Genomic DNA, 18,688 nt, shown 5'->3' on the forward strand with positions numbered 1-18,688 from the left:
TCTGTTCATTTGAATAGGTACTCTATGCATGGCCAAAAGGCATCAATAGTCTCCTTCTAGCATTTCTTATCTAATTATTTAAAACTCAGAAGGAGGGTTACAGGACTTAAGTATAATGTATCTGTTGATGCTCCATAACATCACATTAAATAAAATTTATATTTTGCCACATTTATATGTGGAATGTGAGTGGCCTGGAAAAGGAAGAGAGTATAAGGTATGGAATTTTTAATGAGGAGGGAGAGTTGTGTATCTGAAAATGTGATTTCAGTGAAAGAAGCGGTGGAAGTGAAGGAAACAAAGGATCTTGTATTATGGGAACCGATAAAAATCTTTATGTGAGCCCATGCCATGTTGCCGAATGAGAAAAATGTCACCAATGTATCTGAGCCAAAGTAAGGGTTTCAGGGTGTGTTGAGAGAGAGAATTTTGTTCCAATAGGCCTACGTGGAGATTGGCATATGAAGGGCTGAACTTAATCTCCATGGTGCAACCTTTGATTTGAATATAGTGGTTATTGTTGAGGGTGAAAGAATTACATGAGACAATTAATTAAGTAATTTGTAAAAGGAAGTCTGCGCTAGGGACTTTAGCAGTAATGGGGCATTTCAAAAGGAAATGCTGGAGGGAGGAGAGACGCTCTTCATGGGGGATGGATGTATGTAGGGAGTTCTCATCAATAGTGACCATAATTAAGTCTGTATTGTGGGGAAAGGAGATAGAATTGGTAGTAAACTGATACAGAGATGCGTTCTGTTGGAGAGTTGTGGGAGGAAGCAATCGATCCGCCAGAAATAGGTTGGGTTTATGAATTGTAGGGAGAATACAGAAGTGAGGTGCACTGAGATTAAGTGGGTAGAGGATCGAGATGTCTCTGTCTGATAGGCCTTCTCCGGAACGTCTTCTTTTGCTTCTGAAGAAAGGATATGAGGTCTTTTTGAAAGATAGGTTTTGGGTCAGTCTGTGTTAGAAAGGGTACGGCTGTGAATGAGGTGTTATTAAACTGTCTCTTGGCCTCTTTTATGTAATCTGTGGTGTTAAGAGCTGCAGCTCCAGAGTTTTTATATACTGAAGTGACCACAATGTTCAGAGTGCTGATAAAGAACAGATAGTAGCAAATTTCTACTAGATAAGATTTATGCATGACCGTTGCGAATATCCAGAAAATTACTGCTGCCCATTCTTTATAATGTTCAAATTCCATGACATCATGCCTGAAACTACTCGATTTGTTGGGATTGATGATGAGTTTTTAAAGCAAATGATTCAAGTATTCCAAAAAACCTTTATCTTAAGTTACCGCAAAAATTGAGGGTATCGGTAAGAATGGTAGCAAGTTTAATTTTGGAGGTTCACGAAAAAGAAAGACCTTTCCCTAGAAGTAATTTTCACCAGAGGTTAAGGGAGTCAAAGAAATGTTTAAGATTTCTTCATTGGAAGTCTGATAAAAGAGATCCGTAGTTTTGGCCAAAAGGGGTGGAAAATCATCCAGCTGAGGAATTTGTTTTGGAGGAAAACCCAGTGGTGGGAGCTGTATGCAGAAAAGAATCACAAGGTCAGGTTTGTATACGAGGTCTGTAAATTAAATAATGAGACTTTTTTAAATTTTTTCATTGAAATAGATTACAATTTTATATTGTCGCCCTCAAAATAACTTCCTTCTGAAGCCACGCAGCGCTGGAGACGGTTCTTCCACTCCTCATAGCAGTGCTGGAACTCCGATAGTGCTGGAATAGCCTTCAGCTGGTCGGTTACAGCCATTTGAATGTTTTCGACTGTCCCACCAAAATGAGTTCCCTTGGGGTGATTTTTCAACTTTGGGAAGGGAAAAAAGTCACCAAGACAAAAGTCAGGCGAATAAGGTGGCTGCTGAGCCACAGGAATGTTTTTACTGGCCAAAAACTACTAACGGTCCTTTTGGTCTTGCAATAGGTTTATTAGAACCATTTTTGCATAGATTTTTCTCATCCCTAATTCATTGGTCAAAATCTGATGAACAGTGATGTGAGTCAAATTCAATTCTTCCCCGATCATTCTGACTGTCAACCGACGATCTGAATGCACAAGGTCCCAGATTCTGTCGACATTTTCATCGGTTCTTGAAGATGAAGGTTTTCTGCTTCGTGGTTCATCTTCTATCGACTCTCTTCCTTCTGAAAATGCCTTCAACCACCGTAAAACCTGGGCTTTTGACAAAACACTATCTTGGTAGGACTGCTGAAGTTTAGCAAGAGTTTCCAGTTTGAAGTGCGAAGCAAAACCTGATAGGACACAGTTGCTCAAAATTGATGTCACTCATTTTTAGAACACAATAGAAAAAGCTGTTTGAAAAAAAAATCGCTACGGACAACCGAATGACTGGAGAGAGTCCAAATCCGTACTGAAGGCAGATCACATGTTTCCCTACCGCCCCTCCGAGCCCAGGGCCTCCAGTGTCGCCAGATCGAACGCTGCGTTTCCAGTCTCATTACTTAATTTACAGACCTCATAGGTGTAGGGGTGCAGGAGGAGGGTTGGGGGTTGAGACATACAGTGGCAATGATAGATTATAGTGAAGAGTGAAGGTATATAGAGTAGAAAGCTTTATTGAAGATTTTTTCCGGTGACCATCAAGGGAGGAGAGTGCTGCTCTCTTAAGAATATTTTCGACATTTGAGAGGAGATGGGGGCACTTAAAGTTTAAATTTTGATGAGGGACTGTGTAGATGAATAGTATGTGCATGCCAGATTATTGTTTTGTTCATGGGCAGAGTGGCAGAATAGAAGTGATTGCTGGAATGCATACGAGCAGAAGAAGCAGTGTTGGGCAGGCAGCACATCGGAATGTGGAAATTTCATGCATACATGGGGAGAGGAATTCTGCATGGCGGGTGTATTGTGCCAACTCTTAGGAAAGTATGTACATATTACTTATGGCATGTTGACTGAAGGCACAGCTCAGAGAAAGGGGTTAATGCAGAATTTTGAAAAATGCAGTAAATAATTTGTTCAGATAACAACCTTTATGGTGATCTCTGATGCATAATGAACACATATTTATAAATAGACTAGAGAAAAATTGTTTTCTTAAAAAGATTTACTAAAAAAAACAACTTCCCTATATCGTTGCTTCAGCCACCTTCATCAGGGTACAAGAAATCACTGACTGAAAGATAAAGGAGATGAGGGAAAACTGTGGGGCTCATACATGATTGGTTGTTGAGGGGAAGGTGTCGGCTAATGTAACAATTCAGTCCAGGGGGGTTGTAGGATTTAAAAAAATGAATACATAACTCTAGGATCCTTAATTGTATTGGAGTGACTGTTGGCAGGAGGGAGGCAATAATGGATACTTTGTAGGTGTTGTTGATATACATCCCATTGCCGATCAATGTGCTTTTCATCCATTTTTCCTGCCTCCTTAGGATTTCCTTCAACAATCCCCTCTCCTCCCCCACTTCCTCATTTCTTTTCCTTTCTGTTCTCTTTACCTTTTCCATCCTTCTCCATAACCACATTTCAAAAGCCTTTCATCCATGTCTATCCTCCAGCTTCGGTGACCATGTTTCCATGCATGCATAACGCCACTCCATATCAAAGTTTTGACGAGGCTTTTCTTAATATCCTTAATCAACGTCTTTGTCATCAACTCCCTCCTCCTTGTGAAAGCCTCTTTGCCCAGTTCAATTCCTCTCCTGAAGTCTCCACTAAACTTACCATGTTGGTGTAAAACACTCTTGACATCCGTAAACTTCCACCTGCTCTAGTTTTTGCCCTCCTCTTTTAATGTTAACCGTGGCCTTTCTCTTTCTGGGTAATCGCATAACCTTACTTTTATTTATATTGATTGTCATCCCATATCATTCGCACTGAATTTCCAATACACTCAGCAATGCTTACAACCTTGGCTGACAGACAAACTGAAGCTGATAATGAGCAAACCTAACTGATTTTATGAATTCTCCACTGATACTCATACCTATCTTCAGTTCTTCTCATGCCTCTGTAATCATTTCCACCACATATATGCTGAATAGCACTGGTGATAATGGACAACCCTGCCTTACATCTCTTCCTAACGCTGTCCATCCAGGCTCTCCATTCCCCACTCGCACCTGATCAGTCTGAGATATGTAGAGGTTGCGGATTAGACTCCTATCCCTCCAATCTACTCCTATTTTTTGCAACAAACTAATTAGTTTTTCCCAATTCACTCTATCAAATCCCTTTTCAAAATCTACAAAACAGGAGAATACATCCTAATTATATTATATGTTCCTCTATTACTGCAATGGCAGTGCGCGTGCTTCTCCCCTTCCTAAACCCAAACTGATCATCCTCTAAGTAAATATTTGCCTTGCTTCCCATCCTTTTTTTGATGATCCTGAGAACAACTTAAGAGTCATGGGATATCAAACTTATTGTCCTGTAGTCCTAACATGATGTAGCCTTTACCTTTTCTGGAATAGGAACTCACTGATATCACTGATCTCACAAAGTCTTCAGGCCAGATTCCTTGTTCATAGATACCACGAATCAGTCCATATAGACTCTTCCTCCCACATTTTCCTAAACCTTTTAGTAGTTCCACAGGAATGTTGTCTACCTCCATGATTTAATCTCTCTTAATGCCCTTTGTACATCAAATAAAAAAGAAACTCATACATATTCCAAATTTTCTGTGGCAAACTCTCTTTCTCAAGGGAGAGAAGGAACTGTTCCCTCTCTCCCTTGCATCTATATACACATATTGCAAAGTGCTGGGTAACTTTGGCCGCTATAATAATGAAAACCGTGTTATAGGGAAATACTGGCCACAGTCACTTATGCAATTGATGTTTGTCCATTACTCTAATTATTGAGTCATATATCTCAACATGAAAAACATGGACCTACTAAGAGGGTGGCAAAGAAAGATAATCTGAGGAAAATGCAATGCCTGGATCATTTTGCATTTTACTGGGGCATTCCATTCTCTATTGGACTACGTATGTGCAGTTAAACAATTTATACAATAATTTATCAACATTGCCATCTTTCAATGAAGACTTCTCTACCCTCTTTGGATACATAATATTTTAATCAAATACTCCTTTTGCATATTTTAAAATTTCATTGCTTTCTTGCACTTAATATGCCACTTCTATTTTACTGCTGCAAAAGTAAACATCTGCATTGGATGCATAAGCTGAACTCCTTGGGTATAGCCATCATTGGAATATAATGGAGTTCCATTTTCTTCCTTAATCAACAATCCAATTTCAGATAGGTTATATTCAATAATGTAACAAACTTGAGAACCTATTTGTGAAATAAAGAAAGGAAGTTGCTCTTTTCATGTTGACATCTTTTAACCTGCCCAATGAATGCATCAAAAGTGAAATTTGATTTCCACATTTTTCGGGCTGCGTCCGCGTATGTCGTTTAAATGTACAACAGTTTCGCCAGCTATCCTGCTGGCGTCCTCAGGTCAAGGATGAAAAGAAGCTTGTTGTCCCGTCTTATATAGGAAGTGCGTGGAAACGAATAATTCCGCGCAAATATGAGGACGTTCCCTGTTTGGCCAAGAAATTTCCCGGTATTGGCGCCGGATTTTTCCTATATAAGACGGGACAACAAGCTTCTTTTCATCCTTGACCTGAGGACGCCAGCAGGATAGCTGGCGACACTGTTGTACATTTAAACGACATACGCGGACGCAGCCCGAAAAATGTGGAAATCACCTACTCATCGCCGCGGAAACCTTCGAACGAACAAAAGTGAAATTTATTTTATAATCACTTTTATTTGTACTTAAAACAACTTTTCAAATTGATTTTTATGTTTTTTTCAAAAGATTTGCCAATGATACTACCAAAATTATTTGACTGAAAATAATATTCTATTTTCATGATTATTTATATTTTCAAATTTGTACTAGCTTTAAATGCTAAGAGTATTTGATTGCACCAATGTGAATCAACCGCATACTTCCATACTTACACACATATGGGTGCATACCAGATACATGCATAGGAGAGATACAAATCAAAACAAAATGACACAAGTTGCTTTTACCCTACTTTTATTTCAGAATGTGATCCATTTTTAAATGATGGTTAAATCTATACATTATTATTTGTTAAATGGCAATTTTTAACACTTGGAGAGTCCTATAGAGCTCTCTGCACTTGAACATTGAGCAAAAGCTCTCTTCCCTTGATGGATAGTAATTCTTCAAAATTGGAATTACAGAATCTCTTAAAAAAATATTTAGATCATTTTCATTTCAATATTTGAATAACACAATTGAAACCCTGATTTCGCTTGGTCTCTTTTCAATTTACAGCTACTCTTGGGTATTCATTTTTCAAGAAATTACAGATGGATAAAAATATTCAGAGTTGTGAATTGTCTGAAATCACTGAAAATCTACAATCCCCTATGAACATCATTGCATGAATACATTTGAATTAATGATGGAGTAAAGTTAAAGAGTCTTAGCCTTCTCTCCTCCTACAATTCCCTAATTCTCATTGGTTTCGAAACATTCTGCATGCTTCTTTTGCATACTTTACCCTGGGATTAGATCTTTACTAGGGGTTAGTGGGTGAAAATGGCAGTTCAAGGTATAATTCATTCCAATAAACATAATATCTTAGCTCAATGATAAGTTCATCTTCCTAGCCCACCTCTATGTAAAAAGTCTCTTAATTGTGCCCACCCTAAAGTTTCTTAATGGCAATCAAGAAATATGTCAGACTGCATGAATTTTGTTCAATGTCTCAATTCCTGCTAGTAAAAATATGCCTCTATGTGAGTGTACAGTTCCCTTCTCTATCAGTGGCATGCAAGTGACTGCCTTCGGCTGCCAGTCACCATGATAAATACTATTACCAGTATTTGCCTTGACTTTACATTAATGATTAATAACTCTACACATGATCATTTTATTCGGTTATAATTAATAATAATGAGAGTCATAAGTACCTCATTTATGACTGAGGCCCATTGAGCAGGAAGAAAGAGAGCACAAATGGGCAAAATAATAAATATGGTCATCTCACATACTTATTTTAAGTCACTAGTCTTGAGACGGATATGACTCCATAGATACATCATGCAAAAAGATTTACGGTGAAGTATGTTGACAAAGCTGATTGCAATAAGAATAGTGAATCTGAGGAGAAATATTATCAAGAATAAATTAGTACCTCATAAAATATTAGAGGGATGTAAGGGGAGGGATGCATCTCTCTTGCAAATGCCTACCTACCCTCATGTGGTTCACCCTGCTATGATTTATGAGCTGGCTTTGGCATGAGCCCTGTTGCCTCAATGAAGTGAATAGCAGTAGAATATAGAAGACAATGGTAAACCACTGCATTAATGACCTAAATGCTATTTCTAGTGACATACCATGATGAAAAAACACGTCAAAGCTTTGATATGGAGCATAGTTTTGTACTGTAAGGATACATGGTCATGGAAGCAGGATGATAGGAATAAATTGGGGGTTTTTGAAATGTGGGTGTGGAGAAGAATGGAGAAGGTGAAGTGGACAGAAAGGAAAACAAAAGAGGAAGTACTTAGTATGGTGGAGGAGGAGAGGGTATGGCTGGGAGAAATCATTAGGAAGCAGGAAAGATGGATACAAAGCATGTTCATCGGCGATGGGATCTTGAAGACTGTGATAGAAGGGAGAATTTTAGGCAACCAAGGAGGGGGCAGAAATGGGTGATAGGGAAGTTGGACGGCATGAAGGGAGGAAGTATTCGGAGATGAAGAGGGGGACCCAATGCAATGTTGGGTTTCAAGTATGGTTTGTTAGGGAGGTGTAAGTAGATGCATTATTGTACCATTGTATAAGCTGTGTCCATTCAAAACCTACCTTTACTGGTGGAATACGAATAATAAATTTGTTTTATAACAGACCCAGGATCACAGAGGCTGTATGTAACTGAAGTAGCTGCTAAGGAATTTGGGCTTATGCATTTTAGAGAGAAGAACATAATTTACACATTGCATGGGTACCTTAGAAGGTGGATAAGCAGGGAATTGGAACACTCTTAAATTCATGTCTTTTATCAAATTAAGATTCAGGGTGATAATGTGTCCCCATGATGTGCTGTATTCTTGGCCATTAAGATAATCCCAGTAGGGCTATGATAGCTACCAAGCTTGATGACAGTATAAGTCAATGGGCAGTAAGAAAATTCCCTGCCACATTATCTCCAATTACATCCTCAAATGGCAAGATTTTCTTAGTTCAGTGATCTATGGACCCTCTGATATCAAAGTTACATTTTCACTTATCACCTCTTGATCCAATGCTTCAAAATTACTTCTTTAATTGTCAAGTTACCAAAGCTATCAAGCCTAACTGTAAAGCATTTATAGGTAATTAGAAGGTGCAGATTTCTCACACATGCAATGTGTAAATTATGTTCTTCTCTCTAAAATGCATAAGCGCAATTTCCTTAGGAGCTACTTCAGTTACATACAGCCTCTGTGATCCTGGGTCTGTTATAAAACAAATTTATTATTCGTATTCCACCAGTAAAGGTAGGTTTTGGATGGAGGCCTGGGGATCATGTAAACAAGGCTTCATTTTTTGAACCAACGAGAAGGGATGCTGTTATACTAGTTTTTCTTTGTGTAGGGGAAATGACCAGGATTTACCTTTTTACCTGCATAGTGTAAAGATACTTATATTTGGAATCAGTAATAGAGCTGTTTACTAATATGTCTTCCTGCAGGAATCCAAAAGATGTTTTTTGCTATGGCAGGGTGACCCTAAATTATTAGCAGTGAAAATGGATCAAATTTTACAGAGTTGAAAATGAGTTAAACTGAGAAAATATTGCATTATAACAATGCATGGTGGTTTGATGTAAGCTAATTCCTCAATTAAGCAATCTAGTGGAGTGAACGGTGGAAGTTACTAATGCTTCTAAATTGAGGAGCTTCCATGTGGAGCATTGGGAAAAGCTTCTGACTAATGAGGAAATATGCAAAATATTGCATGAACTGTCAAATTCTGTTTATTAAACTATCTATCAGAGTTTAAAGATTTGTTGACTTTGTCCTCTGCAGTAAGAGAGTCAGAGACTCCTGATGTTGATGGCATGCAGCCTTTTTGCACATGCAGGCATTGTTACTATCAGCAACAACAGAAAGTATCTACAGAAAAGGATTCTAAATGAGAACCTGGGTCAGTTGAGGACTCAATTCAAGAAGGGGCTATTGAGGAGAATAGCGGTAGGAGAGATTGAATTCATTGGGGAAGGAAGAAAACACTCCATTTCCCTGAACTGGCTGGCGGAATGAGTGGAAGACTGGGGACGGAATGGAGAGGTAGAGGAGCTGGTGAGGCTGAAGGCATACTATGGCCAGTAAATGTGGCCTGTACAATGCACAAATCACCATGAATTTATCTGATCACTTGATGCTGAGAAGGATCAATTGAGAGGACCTTGATGAAAATTCAGGGGAGGATCAATCTCTGTGGCTATCCTGGGGACTGATAGTACCCTTTTTGAATTCCAATCAGAAGATGACTTCCCTCATGATGACCTACTTTTGTATGTACAATAATTGCACACTTCCCAAATTGAGAATTAATTTGAGGACTGTACTGTGCATGAATTCATTATAAAGTATTTTGAAAGATACATAATTATAACAGGGGAAGTGTATTTTAAGGAATGCATTAATATTTGTTAGGTAGGTGGTAAACAGTAGAAAATAATTTGCAAGCTCTTTAATGTCAGGAATTTCATTCAGGAGGTGAAGCATTAAAAGAGAATGCTCTTAAATGTGAAGTGAATAGAGAGATAAAAACAGAACATATATTATGTGAAGAACAGAGCAAAATGTGACTGTGATATGTTGCAATTTTTCAGATTGTACATTTGAAGTCACTTTACATTCTGAACATGATATATAGTGGGGGTAGATGTTGGGTACTTGCATCATTTTGTTTTCTTCGTTTTAGCTTGTTTTGTGGAAGTTGCCATGGGTAATTTATTCAATGGTTTGATTGTTCCAATGAGAGAAAAAAGAGAATTTCTGAGTTCTCTTTCTCTCTCTCTCTCCAATCATTTTCAAATATATGTGTCTTTGGAATCATCTAACTCTTTCCTCAGGTTGTTGCTGGAGTACCAAACATTTCTAACTTTCTACATGTGGAAATTTGGGAAATTCCACATTACTCTTATTTCCACATAAAAGCTACCATATGTGTCATGAGTATTTCATGGAGACTGTCCTTATGAAAAACTCTATTACCTTTGGGAAGGACTTATTTCCCAAAAATTGTTATGCTGGCTTATAAAAAAAATATTCTAGCTCAGAGGGAATTTATCCAAATTACTGTTTCTGCTTCCATTCCATCGTATTTCCACTGTGGATAATTATCAGAAAACATGTTAGAAATTCTGCCCCCTCCAATTACCTACATCCCCTCGTGGATCTAAAATTTATTCTATGAGTTTCAGGATATTACTCATTGTATGTCTATGGTAAATTTCAAGTTTCAGGAGGAAGGTAGTGGGGAGCAACAAGGATGGGAGCAGCGGTGCTCCCCTCTCTAAATCCCATTGCAACATTTCATTGAGGGAATATTCCCACTGTGATTCCCCAACAAAGCCTCACTCAGTAGATTTGAACGTATGCAATGCCAGGGGACATGCATTAGCCTCCAAGTTTCAACCTTCGGCAATAAAATAAATGCAGCAATGTCATATGTGACCCTAAAACTTACTGAACCATTGTGTTGCCTACATGGGATAGTACCAAGACATCTGGATATCCATTGAAATATTGCCAGGGAGGGATGCACAGACAAACTGTTTAAGAGGGTCACATTAATTGTTTGAGATCTATTACATAGAGGTAGATATTTAATATATTCCATTAAAAATTGAATTTTTGTGGGTTAATATGATTCAATTCTGCATGTCAAAGCTTGCCTTTATGTATAATTAAATGCATGCTATAGTTATTCATCACAGTTAAAATATTTTAGTGATTATTGAATCTGGCAGAATATGTTATAATTACTACATAATACATAGTTAGTTAAAGAAGCATTATTAATGTTAATGGCAAGTGTGTGTATTTGGGTTGTTAATAAGACATAACAGACCAGTTGTACTTATTTTTTATTGAAATATTAAAAAAAATTAACCATTTAATAACAATCTCAGTGACATAAAAACAGAGTTAATGGCTTTATTTAGGTCTTGCACATGAACTGAACTAAATGCAACATAGAATTAGTTTTTGAGGATTGATTTTTTTCACTCCTAATTACTGTGACTCATTGGATTAGGATCTCATGTGTTAATAGTATTTGGTGCATCACATGCAATAAACCACTGCTATTATTTATATGGGAACCAAATAATATTAAAATTAACAAAGTTTGACAATATTTTATTGTTTTATTTCTCCTAAGATTATTTTAATTGCCTTTTCACTGTAAGTATAGGTTTTTAATACATAAGGATTTATTTAACTCAGCCAAATAACAAGCTACTATGCCAAACAGGGTAACACTAGAGTGAAAATAATTTTTTAAACATTTATGCTCTGCAAGCAGTTCATGCCCCCAATTATTTTATTTATACATTCATATTATTTATGAATTACCATATTTTGTTTTTGCATACTAATTTATGTTGATCATTTTGGGATAAATTTACATTAATTAAAAAATAATTTACCTAGAAATTCAAAATTATTTTTTTAAACAATTTCCCACTGCCTAAAGAATCTCAGAAAATATTAATAATTTTCATTTTGATGACAGACCAATTGTTGGATGCTATATGACACAATCATTTGTGTATTTTATGTGACAGTGTGTATTTTTTACCTAAATGTAAGTAAAAATTAGAACAGTCATTATTTAAAAAGCCCATAACAATTGATTTGCAACATGCACTTTTATACTAAAGGACTGAATATTTTTAAAAACATTTTGATGATTAAAAATGGCTGATTGATGCTAAAATATGCATGTTAAGCAAACAGCAAATTGTTTTTGTCACTTTTAAAATTCACACTTTGAGTATATTTTGTTTTCATTAGCAACAAATGCTTCAATTCTAGTTCAATACTTGCTTCCAATAAAAACTGCTTTGTACATTTTTACTTTCCGATTTCTAGGTGAGCGCAGATACCACATCTAGTAAAACACATCCAAATGAAAAATCTAACCATAGTATAAATAAAGGCTTCACACCTTATTATTCTAATTGTCTGTTAATAGGAAACTTAACTGATATGAGTAGTGACCAGGCTCATATCAAGCATATCTCCGGTTACCATTTTCTGTTGAAAAATTTATGAGTCAACCTTATTTTTAAGCATTTGGTAAGCATCTCGGTCTTTTATTAAGTTTGGCCACTTTCCAATCCTTTTGGATGTATTATGAATCCTTTAAAAAATGCGATCAGTGCTATGAGTTCATGTTCCCTAAACGTTCCATGGTATTTTGACACTCTTTTGTCATAGCATATGATTAAAATAAATTTTATATTGCTTTGATCATAATGTTTCCAGGAACGTACATTTTGTTTATAATAGCAAATGTTTGTAATAATGTGACACCTGGAAGAGGCCATTATTTTTAAAACATTTAGTTTAGCTTTTCAACACTCATGATGTAATTATTATAAAATGTAAATTTTGAACTTTCAGTTCCGACTCCACCCCAAATTCCTGTGCATGTAAGAGTGGTTCAATTTACATGCTTATGCCATGTACACTGTCAACCAGATAAGGGGTGGGTCAGAATGAAGACTAGCGCGAGAACTCTTTATAAAATTCTTTTGTGTGGCAGAGCTCTCACCAACCAAAAGATTCATTCATCTACCAGCTTTTCACTATTACTGATTATGGAAGGATGGATCTGATGAACAGAATTGAAGGACCCACACGACAAGCAGATGGGTGCTGTATCAGCATTTCATGATGCAAATGAGTGGGCTGCAAACTGCCCAGTTTGATGATAGATGAGTCTATTTCAAAATTTGTGACGGTGCATCCTCATTAGCTTAAATTATGAGAATCACGATTCCCTCAATCTATTTTGAGTTATTGCTGCACTATTCCCTCCATTTGAATGAGGTGCACATTAATCTATGATGGCAGTGGCTCACTAAAATATTCCATTATTTTAGGAATTTTACTGGTGAAGAAAATCTCTTCACATAGTTGATGACTGATGTAAAAATTTTTTCAACAGGTTGAATATTTTCTTGAAAGAGAAATAAAATCTCAACTAGTTTATTTAACTGGCAAATAAATCAATGATCACAAGATTAAATACCTAGCCACAAAACCTAATACCTACCACATGACATTTAAGTTTGTTCTAAAGAAAGTTACCTGAGGCATTGTCATGTACATCTTGATGATTTGACTTTTTATTTTCCTTCAGCATTGTTTCACTTATAGTTCGACAAATTATTTTTGTATATTTTCCTGCTTGTATCCAAAATTACTGAATTTCAGAGGATGCTTTACATGGTTGCATTGCATGTCTGTTCTCTGATCACAATTAACATAATCAACATGCATTAATAATGCAATCATGAAGTTATTAGAATGTAAATATCTATTCATAATAATAAAGAAAAATGATTGATAATTAACAAATGAATTAAATTATTTATACAAGAATAATTATTACCATTGTGCTACTTATGAAATAGGGATTTACTGGCATTAGTTCATTATCCAGTGCATTAAGCTATGAGGTATACAGATTATTCATGTATTAGCCATGAAAACAAATACAAAGTACCATGCCTTGCTCTTCAGGGACCTGGTTAGAAATTAATCAAATGCAATCTCATGCAACATGGTGATCAGGGCTGCTATCTCTGGCTGGACCTTGAACTGGTGCTGGAGTTACAAAGGCATTCATAAGTCAGGGGTGATTGATAGACTAACTAAAATATAAAATATAGGAATTAGGCAGGTATCTAATCCAAATAAGTATGGATATCCAGTGACTTTTTTGACCGTGGTGTTTCATATCAGTTGTCAATAAAAAGAATTTTCCTGGAGATTTTGCATTTCAAGAAGAGTCAAATCATGGTTAAAAACCTTGAATCTCTAGATGAACAATCAATGTAATTGAGGACAGATGGCATCGAAATTTAAATACACAAAAATTGAAAATACCAGCCTCCTATAAAATAATAGACTAAAATGAATTCCAGGTTATATTTCTTTATAAACTAGACTTCTTTTGAAACACTATCATTCTCATTAGTTAAGCTTATAATAGATGTCTCATTTAAGAATGGAAAATGGGTAGGTATCTAAAAGACAATTATTCAATGTTTATTTCAATAACTATATTTCAGTTCTCATTAACCACATGTGAAAGTTGTTCTCATCAGAAGTATGTACTTGATTTGAATACCAAAATACTATACTTTTCAACCACAAAATCAGTGAAACTATTAATATCAAAACAATCTAATTGTATGGAAATTTGTAGTGCAATATAAGGCTCTTATGTATCTTCCATAGACTTCAAAAGAAAACAATTAATGAAAAATACATGAATAGAAAAAAATGACACTTCAACTGAACCCCCTTCATAGCCAGGTCTTTTTCAAGAAGAATGAATTCTGAGATGTACCAGACTATTATTTCTTGGATGATTAATATGGGTGAATAAATGCATGGAATATCTTGACAAGTGTTAAAAAAAATCTTGAATATTACATGAAGCGGGCTGTTTGTATAATTTCTATGGCATAAAAAATTTGTTATCTGCCATGTTATCATCCTGTGGGAATGACAAATGCATCCCTAATCATTCAGCATATGTAGGTACCAGTTTTTAGTGAATAAAATTATAAATGAGAAATGCTATCTACTGATTGCTTTTCAAGCTACATTGGAATAGGTAACCATGGCAATATTGTCTCACTTTTCGCCGATTCACGTCTCAATAACCTAACTTCTAAGAAGGAATGGCTAAAGTAGTTAGTAAATAGTTACCTTCCTGTCAGTGATCATTTTCTTATCATGTACATTCCATTCATTTGGTTTAGACCCTCTTACCCTTGCACCCTCTCTTCTCAGAAAAGTCTAATTGCTCTGAACATTGAATAAGGCATCTGCTGAGAGAAGATTTTGGTCAGTGGATGTTGGATAGAAAGTAGGTATCATTCGCCTATCACCCACAAGAGATGTGGTCATTTTTGGAGTAAAATCATTACACATAGCACAAAATTTGTAATTTGTCAATATTGCATCCAAAATCTAAAATTATTTTGCTTTCATTTTAAGCATTTTTTTAAACTGGAAATATGCCTATAGGTTGCTCAATGAAGTTGCTCAGGTCAGCTAACGTTAACTGTAGGTAATATTAAAAAAAAACAAACTGTACAAATACTGCTTCTCTCACAAGAATAAAAATGCTACTGCTGATCCAACAATATGAATTGGATTTTATATCCCTTAGTATCACAAATCTTGACTCAGAGTTTTTGTGCTGGATCGGAAACCATATTGTTATCAATGCAGAGCAGGTATATTAGTGGTTATTGGCACTGTTTATGAATACAAGATTAATAAAATATGAACACTATTTAACAAGACATTATGATCACTCACTATTTATGTGCTGTCATTTTATTAGATCTTATCTACTTTTGGGTTGCAATAATTTCTACCCTTTCTTGTCATAAAATTAATGATTCCCGGGCCACTCTGGTCATTTCCAGTTTAAGATTAAGCTATGTTGGTTCTGAGCTTCTTACTTTGAACTTCTTTTTACTTTGGCCTTGCAACTTCTTCCAAGTACTTTTCTCTTCGAAAATGTTTCATTGTGGACATCTCACAACAGTCGTTGTTGCGATTTCCGAGAACTTCTTGTCAATAGGGATTCTGTCATCATAGAGTGTTGGTGCTTGAAGTATGATTCCAGCAGTTCCTACTAGAACAGCCAAAGTAAAGATCCAGAGGAAGAGACGATCTAGAACCATTGCCACATACTTCCAGTCCTCTTTCACCTGTCAAAATAACAGGTTTAAAATGTTAGTGGTTTATTATACAAACACTGGAGATCAAAAGATCTTATAATAGGCTAAGAGACACTTTGATTAAAAATAGAGATGCATGGCAATGACATATTTTTTTTGAAAATTCTCTCTTGAGACCAATGCAAAGTTATAATGACAATGTTTGTTGAATATTAATATTTATAACTGAAATATTGATTGCAATCTTTTTCGTGATCACATTATTATTATTACTTTTTATTTGCCCAGAGATCACAATGCAAAAATACCAGATGGGTGGTGTATGTACATGATATAAGGCAGGTCAAAAAGGGGCAAAGGCACAGGCTCAATTAAGATACATAAAAGAAATGGTGCTCACAGTTACATAATATTTGGGGCAAACCCATGAAAATTGACTGTGAAATGCACATGTAATGTCAATTTAGAAAAATCATTCACCATAAATATTAATCGGACCATGACCATTGCTAGAAACTAAAAGTATGAACTTACTGGTCGGGAATATTATTGAGATATTCGTCAACCGAGTAGAACATATTATGCTGTAGATATCTTTTTAATTTATGCCTAAATGCATATTTTTTATACCGAATGTTATTTTTTATATATGGAATTAAAAACATAATGTAGATGCTCAGGAGTGGTAGCAAATTTAATTCATGGAAAATAGGCCTTGATGGAGCATTGTGAGGTTTCCTGATGATGATTCTATTAGCTTTCTTTTGCCTTTTAAAGATGGTTTAAGAAATAGCAGCTGATCCCTATAAGTGGTTATTATACTGTAGGTTATATTTGAATAAATTTCCCAATAGTACAAATTAAGTAGTACAGTTTTACTTGTAGTTTCATACAGGTGTCTTAATAAGTAGCAAGTTGAACTGAGCTTGTGTTGAATGGCTTTTACTTGCGTATCCCAAGAAATATTTGCACACAGAGAAATATCTAGAAATTTACATTCTGTCACATGCTCAATTGATTGGTCATTAATTTTTACCAGCAGATCATCTGACACGTTCTTATTGTGTGTAAAGTATACTATTTTACTTTTATTTACATTTAAGTCTAGAAGGTTGTCTGTTCACCACTTGTTTATTGCAAGTGTGACAGACTTAGATTTTTCCACAAGGCTGGGATATGTTCGTGTTGATATTATTATATTAGTGTCGTTAGCATACAACACTGGTATTATTGCATCATTATTCTGTACGCAGTTAGGTAGGTCATTGATGTATATCAGAAAGAGGAGTAGCCCAAGGGTTGAGCCTTGTGGAATGCCTTTGTTAACTTGATATGCTTCAAATGAATATTTTGGCCCATCAACTGCAATTATGAATATAGGACTTAATCCAGTTTTGAGGAATTCCTCTAATTCCTATTCTATTGAGTTTAATTAGTAGTCTCTTGTGGTTTACGTTATCAAAAGCCTTTGACAAGTCAAAAACATTCCAAGAGTTTTGCGTTTAGCATCTAATGAATTAAGTATGCTGTCGATTGCCTGACATAGGTAGACCTTGTCATGCCATTTGCCATGGTAGACCTTTCAGATCTAAATCCATGCTGAGAATTTGAAAGTAGGAAGTTTTTTCAAGATAAGATGCTATTTGCACATACATGGCTTTTTCAAATATTTTAGCAAATATATTATGGATGGCTATTGGTCTGTAGTTGTTGAAATCATTAACGCAGCCATGGTTTTTATAAATGGGCACTACTTTTGATTCTTTTAATTGTGATGGGAAAATCCCTTGTATCAAAGATTCATTAATTAAAAATAAAAGGGGTGCTTTCATGGCTTCAAAACAATGATGAACAACTTTACCAGGAATTTCATCTGGGCCTGTACTGGAATCGTTTCTGAGTAAGGAGACAATAGTTTTTAGATTGGTTTCAGAACAGGGCTTGGCAAACATTGACAATGGTGTATTTGTAAAAAACACATTGGCTGGAGAAATAGTTGGGCAAGGAGCTGATATAGTATGTAGTGTTTGTTAAATTTATTAGCTAAAGATGAATAGCTAATGGCAGTGTTATTTTCAGGGTTACAAAGTTTTGGGAGAGTGAGTTGTGGATTATTCTTACCTCTACAGTCATTAATTATTTCCCATGCAGTTTTGGACTTATTATTGGAATTAAGTAACTTATTATCATTATAAGTTCTTTTCGTGGCAGAAATCAGTTTAGGGTATTACTTTTGAAATTCCTCATAGAGTAACCTTTGTTCATGATTGTTTGAAATTTTACTGGAGATAGCAAGTTTTTTAAGGATAGTTTAGCAGTAATGGATCTCGTCAGTTAGCCATGGCTTACATTTTGTTCTATGAAATATTTTATGATGTGTTAATGAAAAACACAATTAAAAATTGTGTTTGAAAGCTGAATAAAAGTAATTGAAACCTTTGTCTACTGACTTGAGGTCAAAGACTTTGTTCCAGTTTTGGGACTGTAGAAGGAACAGAAAATGCTGCATATTTCCATGAGTAAGAGACCGACTTAGGTACGTTTTATCATTTAGACTCTCCATTGGTTGGTTAGTATCAATACTTATTTTCACCATACCTGGGCCTTTCATATGTCTGATATACCCAGGTCACTAACAGTTGTTTCTACTTTTTCTTGGGTAAGGTTGGTCACAGCGTAATCAATTAGGGTGGTGGGGATGCAGAAGTGACTCT

General features: G+C 35.7%; 1 protein-coding gene across 1 annotated transcript in view; it reads right to left on the minus strand.

Annotated features, from left to right (window-relative positions):
- Positions 1–11,106: 11,106 nt before the first annotated feature.
- The window catches only part of LOC139688648 (acetylcholine receptor subunit alpha-like), a 412,718-nt gene continuing 405,136 nt past the window's right edge, over positions 11,107–18,688 (minus strand). The window contains exon 12 of the mRNA XM_071586214.1: positions 11,107–16,004. Coding sequence (XP_071442315.1) covers positions 15,816–16,004 — 189 coding nt within the window. The 3' untranslated portion in view covers positions 11,107–15,815. The remainder of the gene's footprint in view (positions 16,005–18,688) is intronic.

This window comes from Hetaerina americana, unplaced genomic scaffold, assembly GCF_022747635.1.
Source record: "Hetaerina americana unplaced genomic scaffold, ioHetAmer1.1.p SCAF_21, whole genome shotgun sequence".
Lineage (NCBI taxonomy): Eukaryota > Metazoa > Arthropoda > Insecta > Odonata > Calopterygidae > Hetaerina > Hetaerina americana.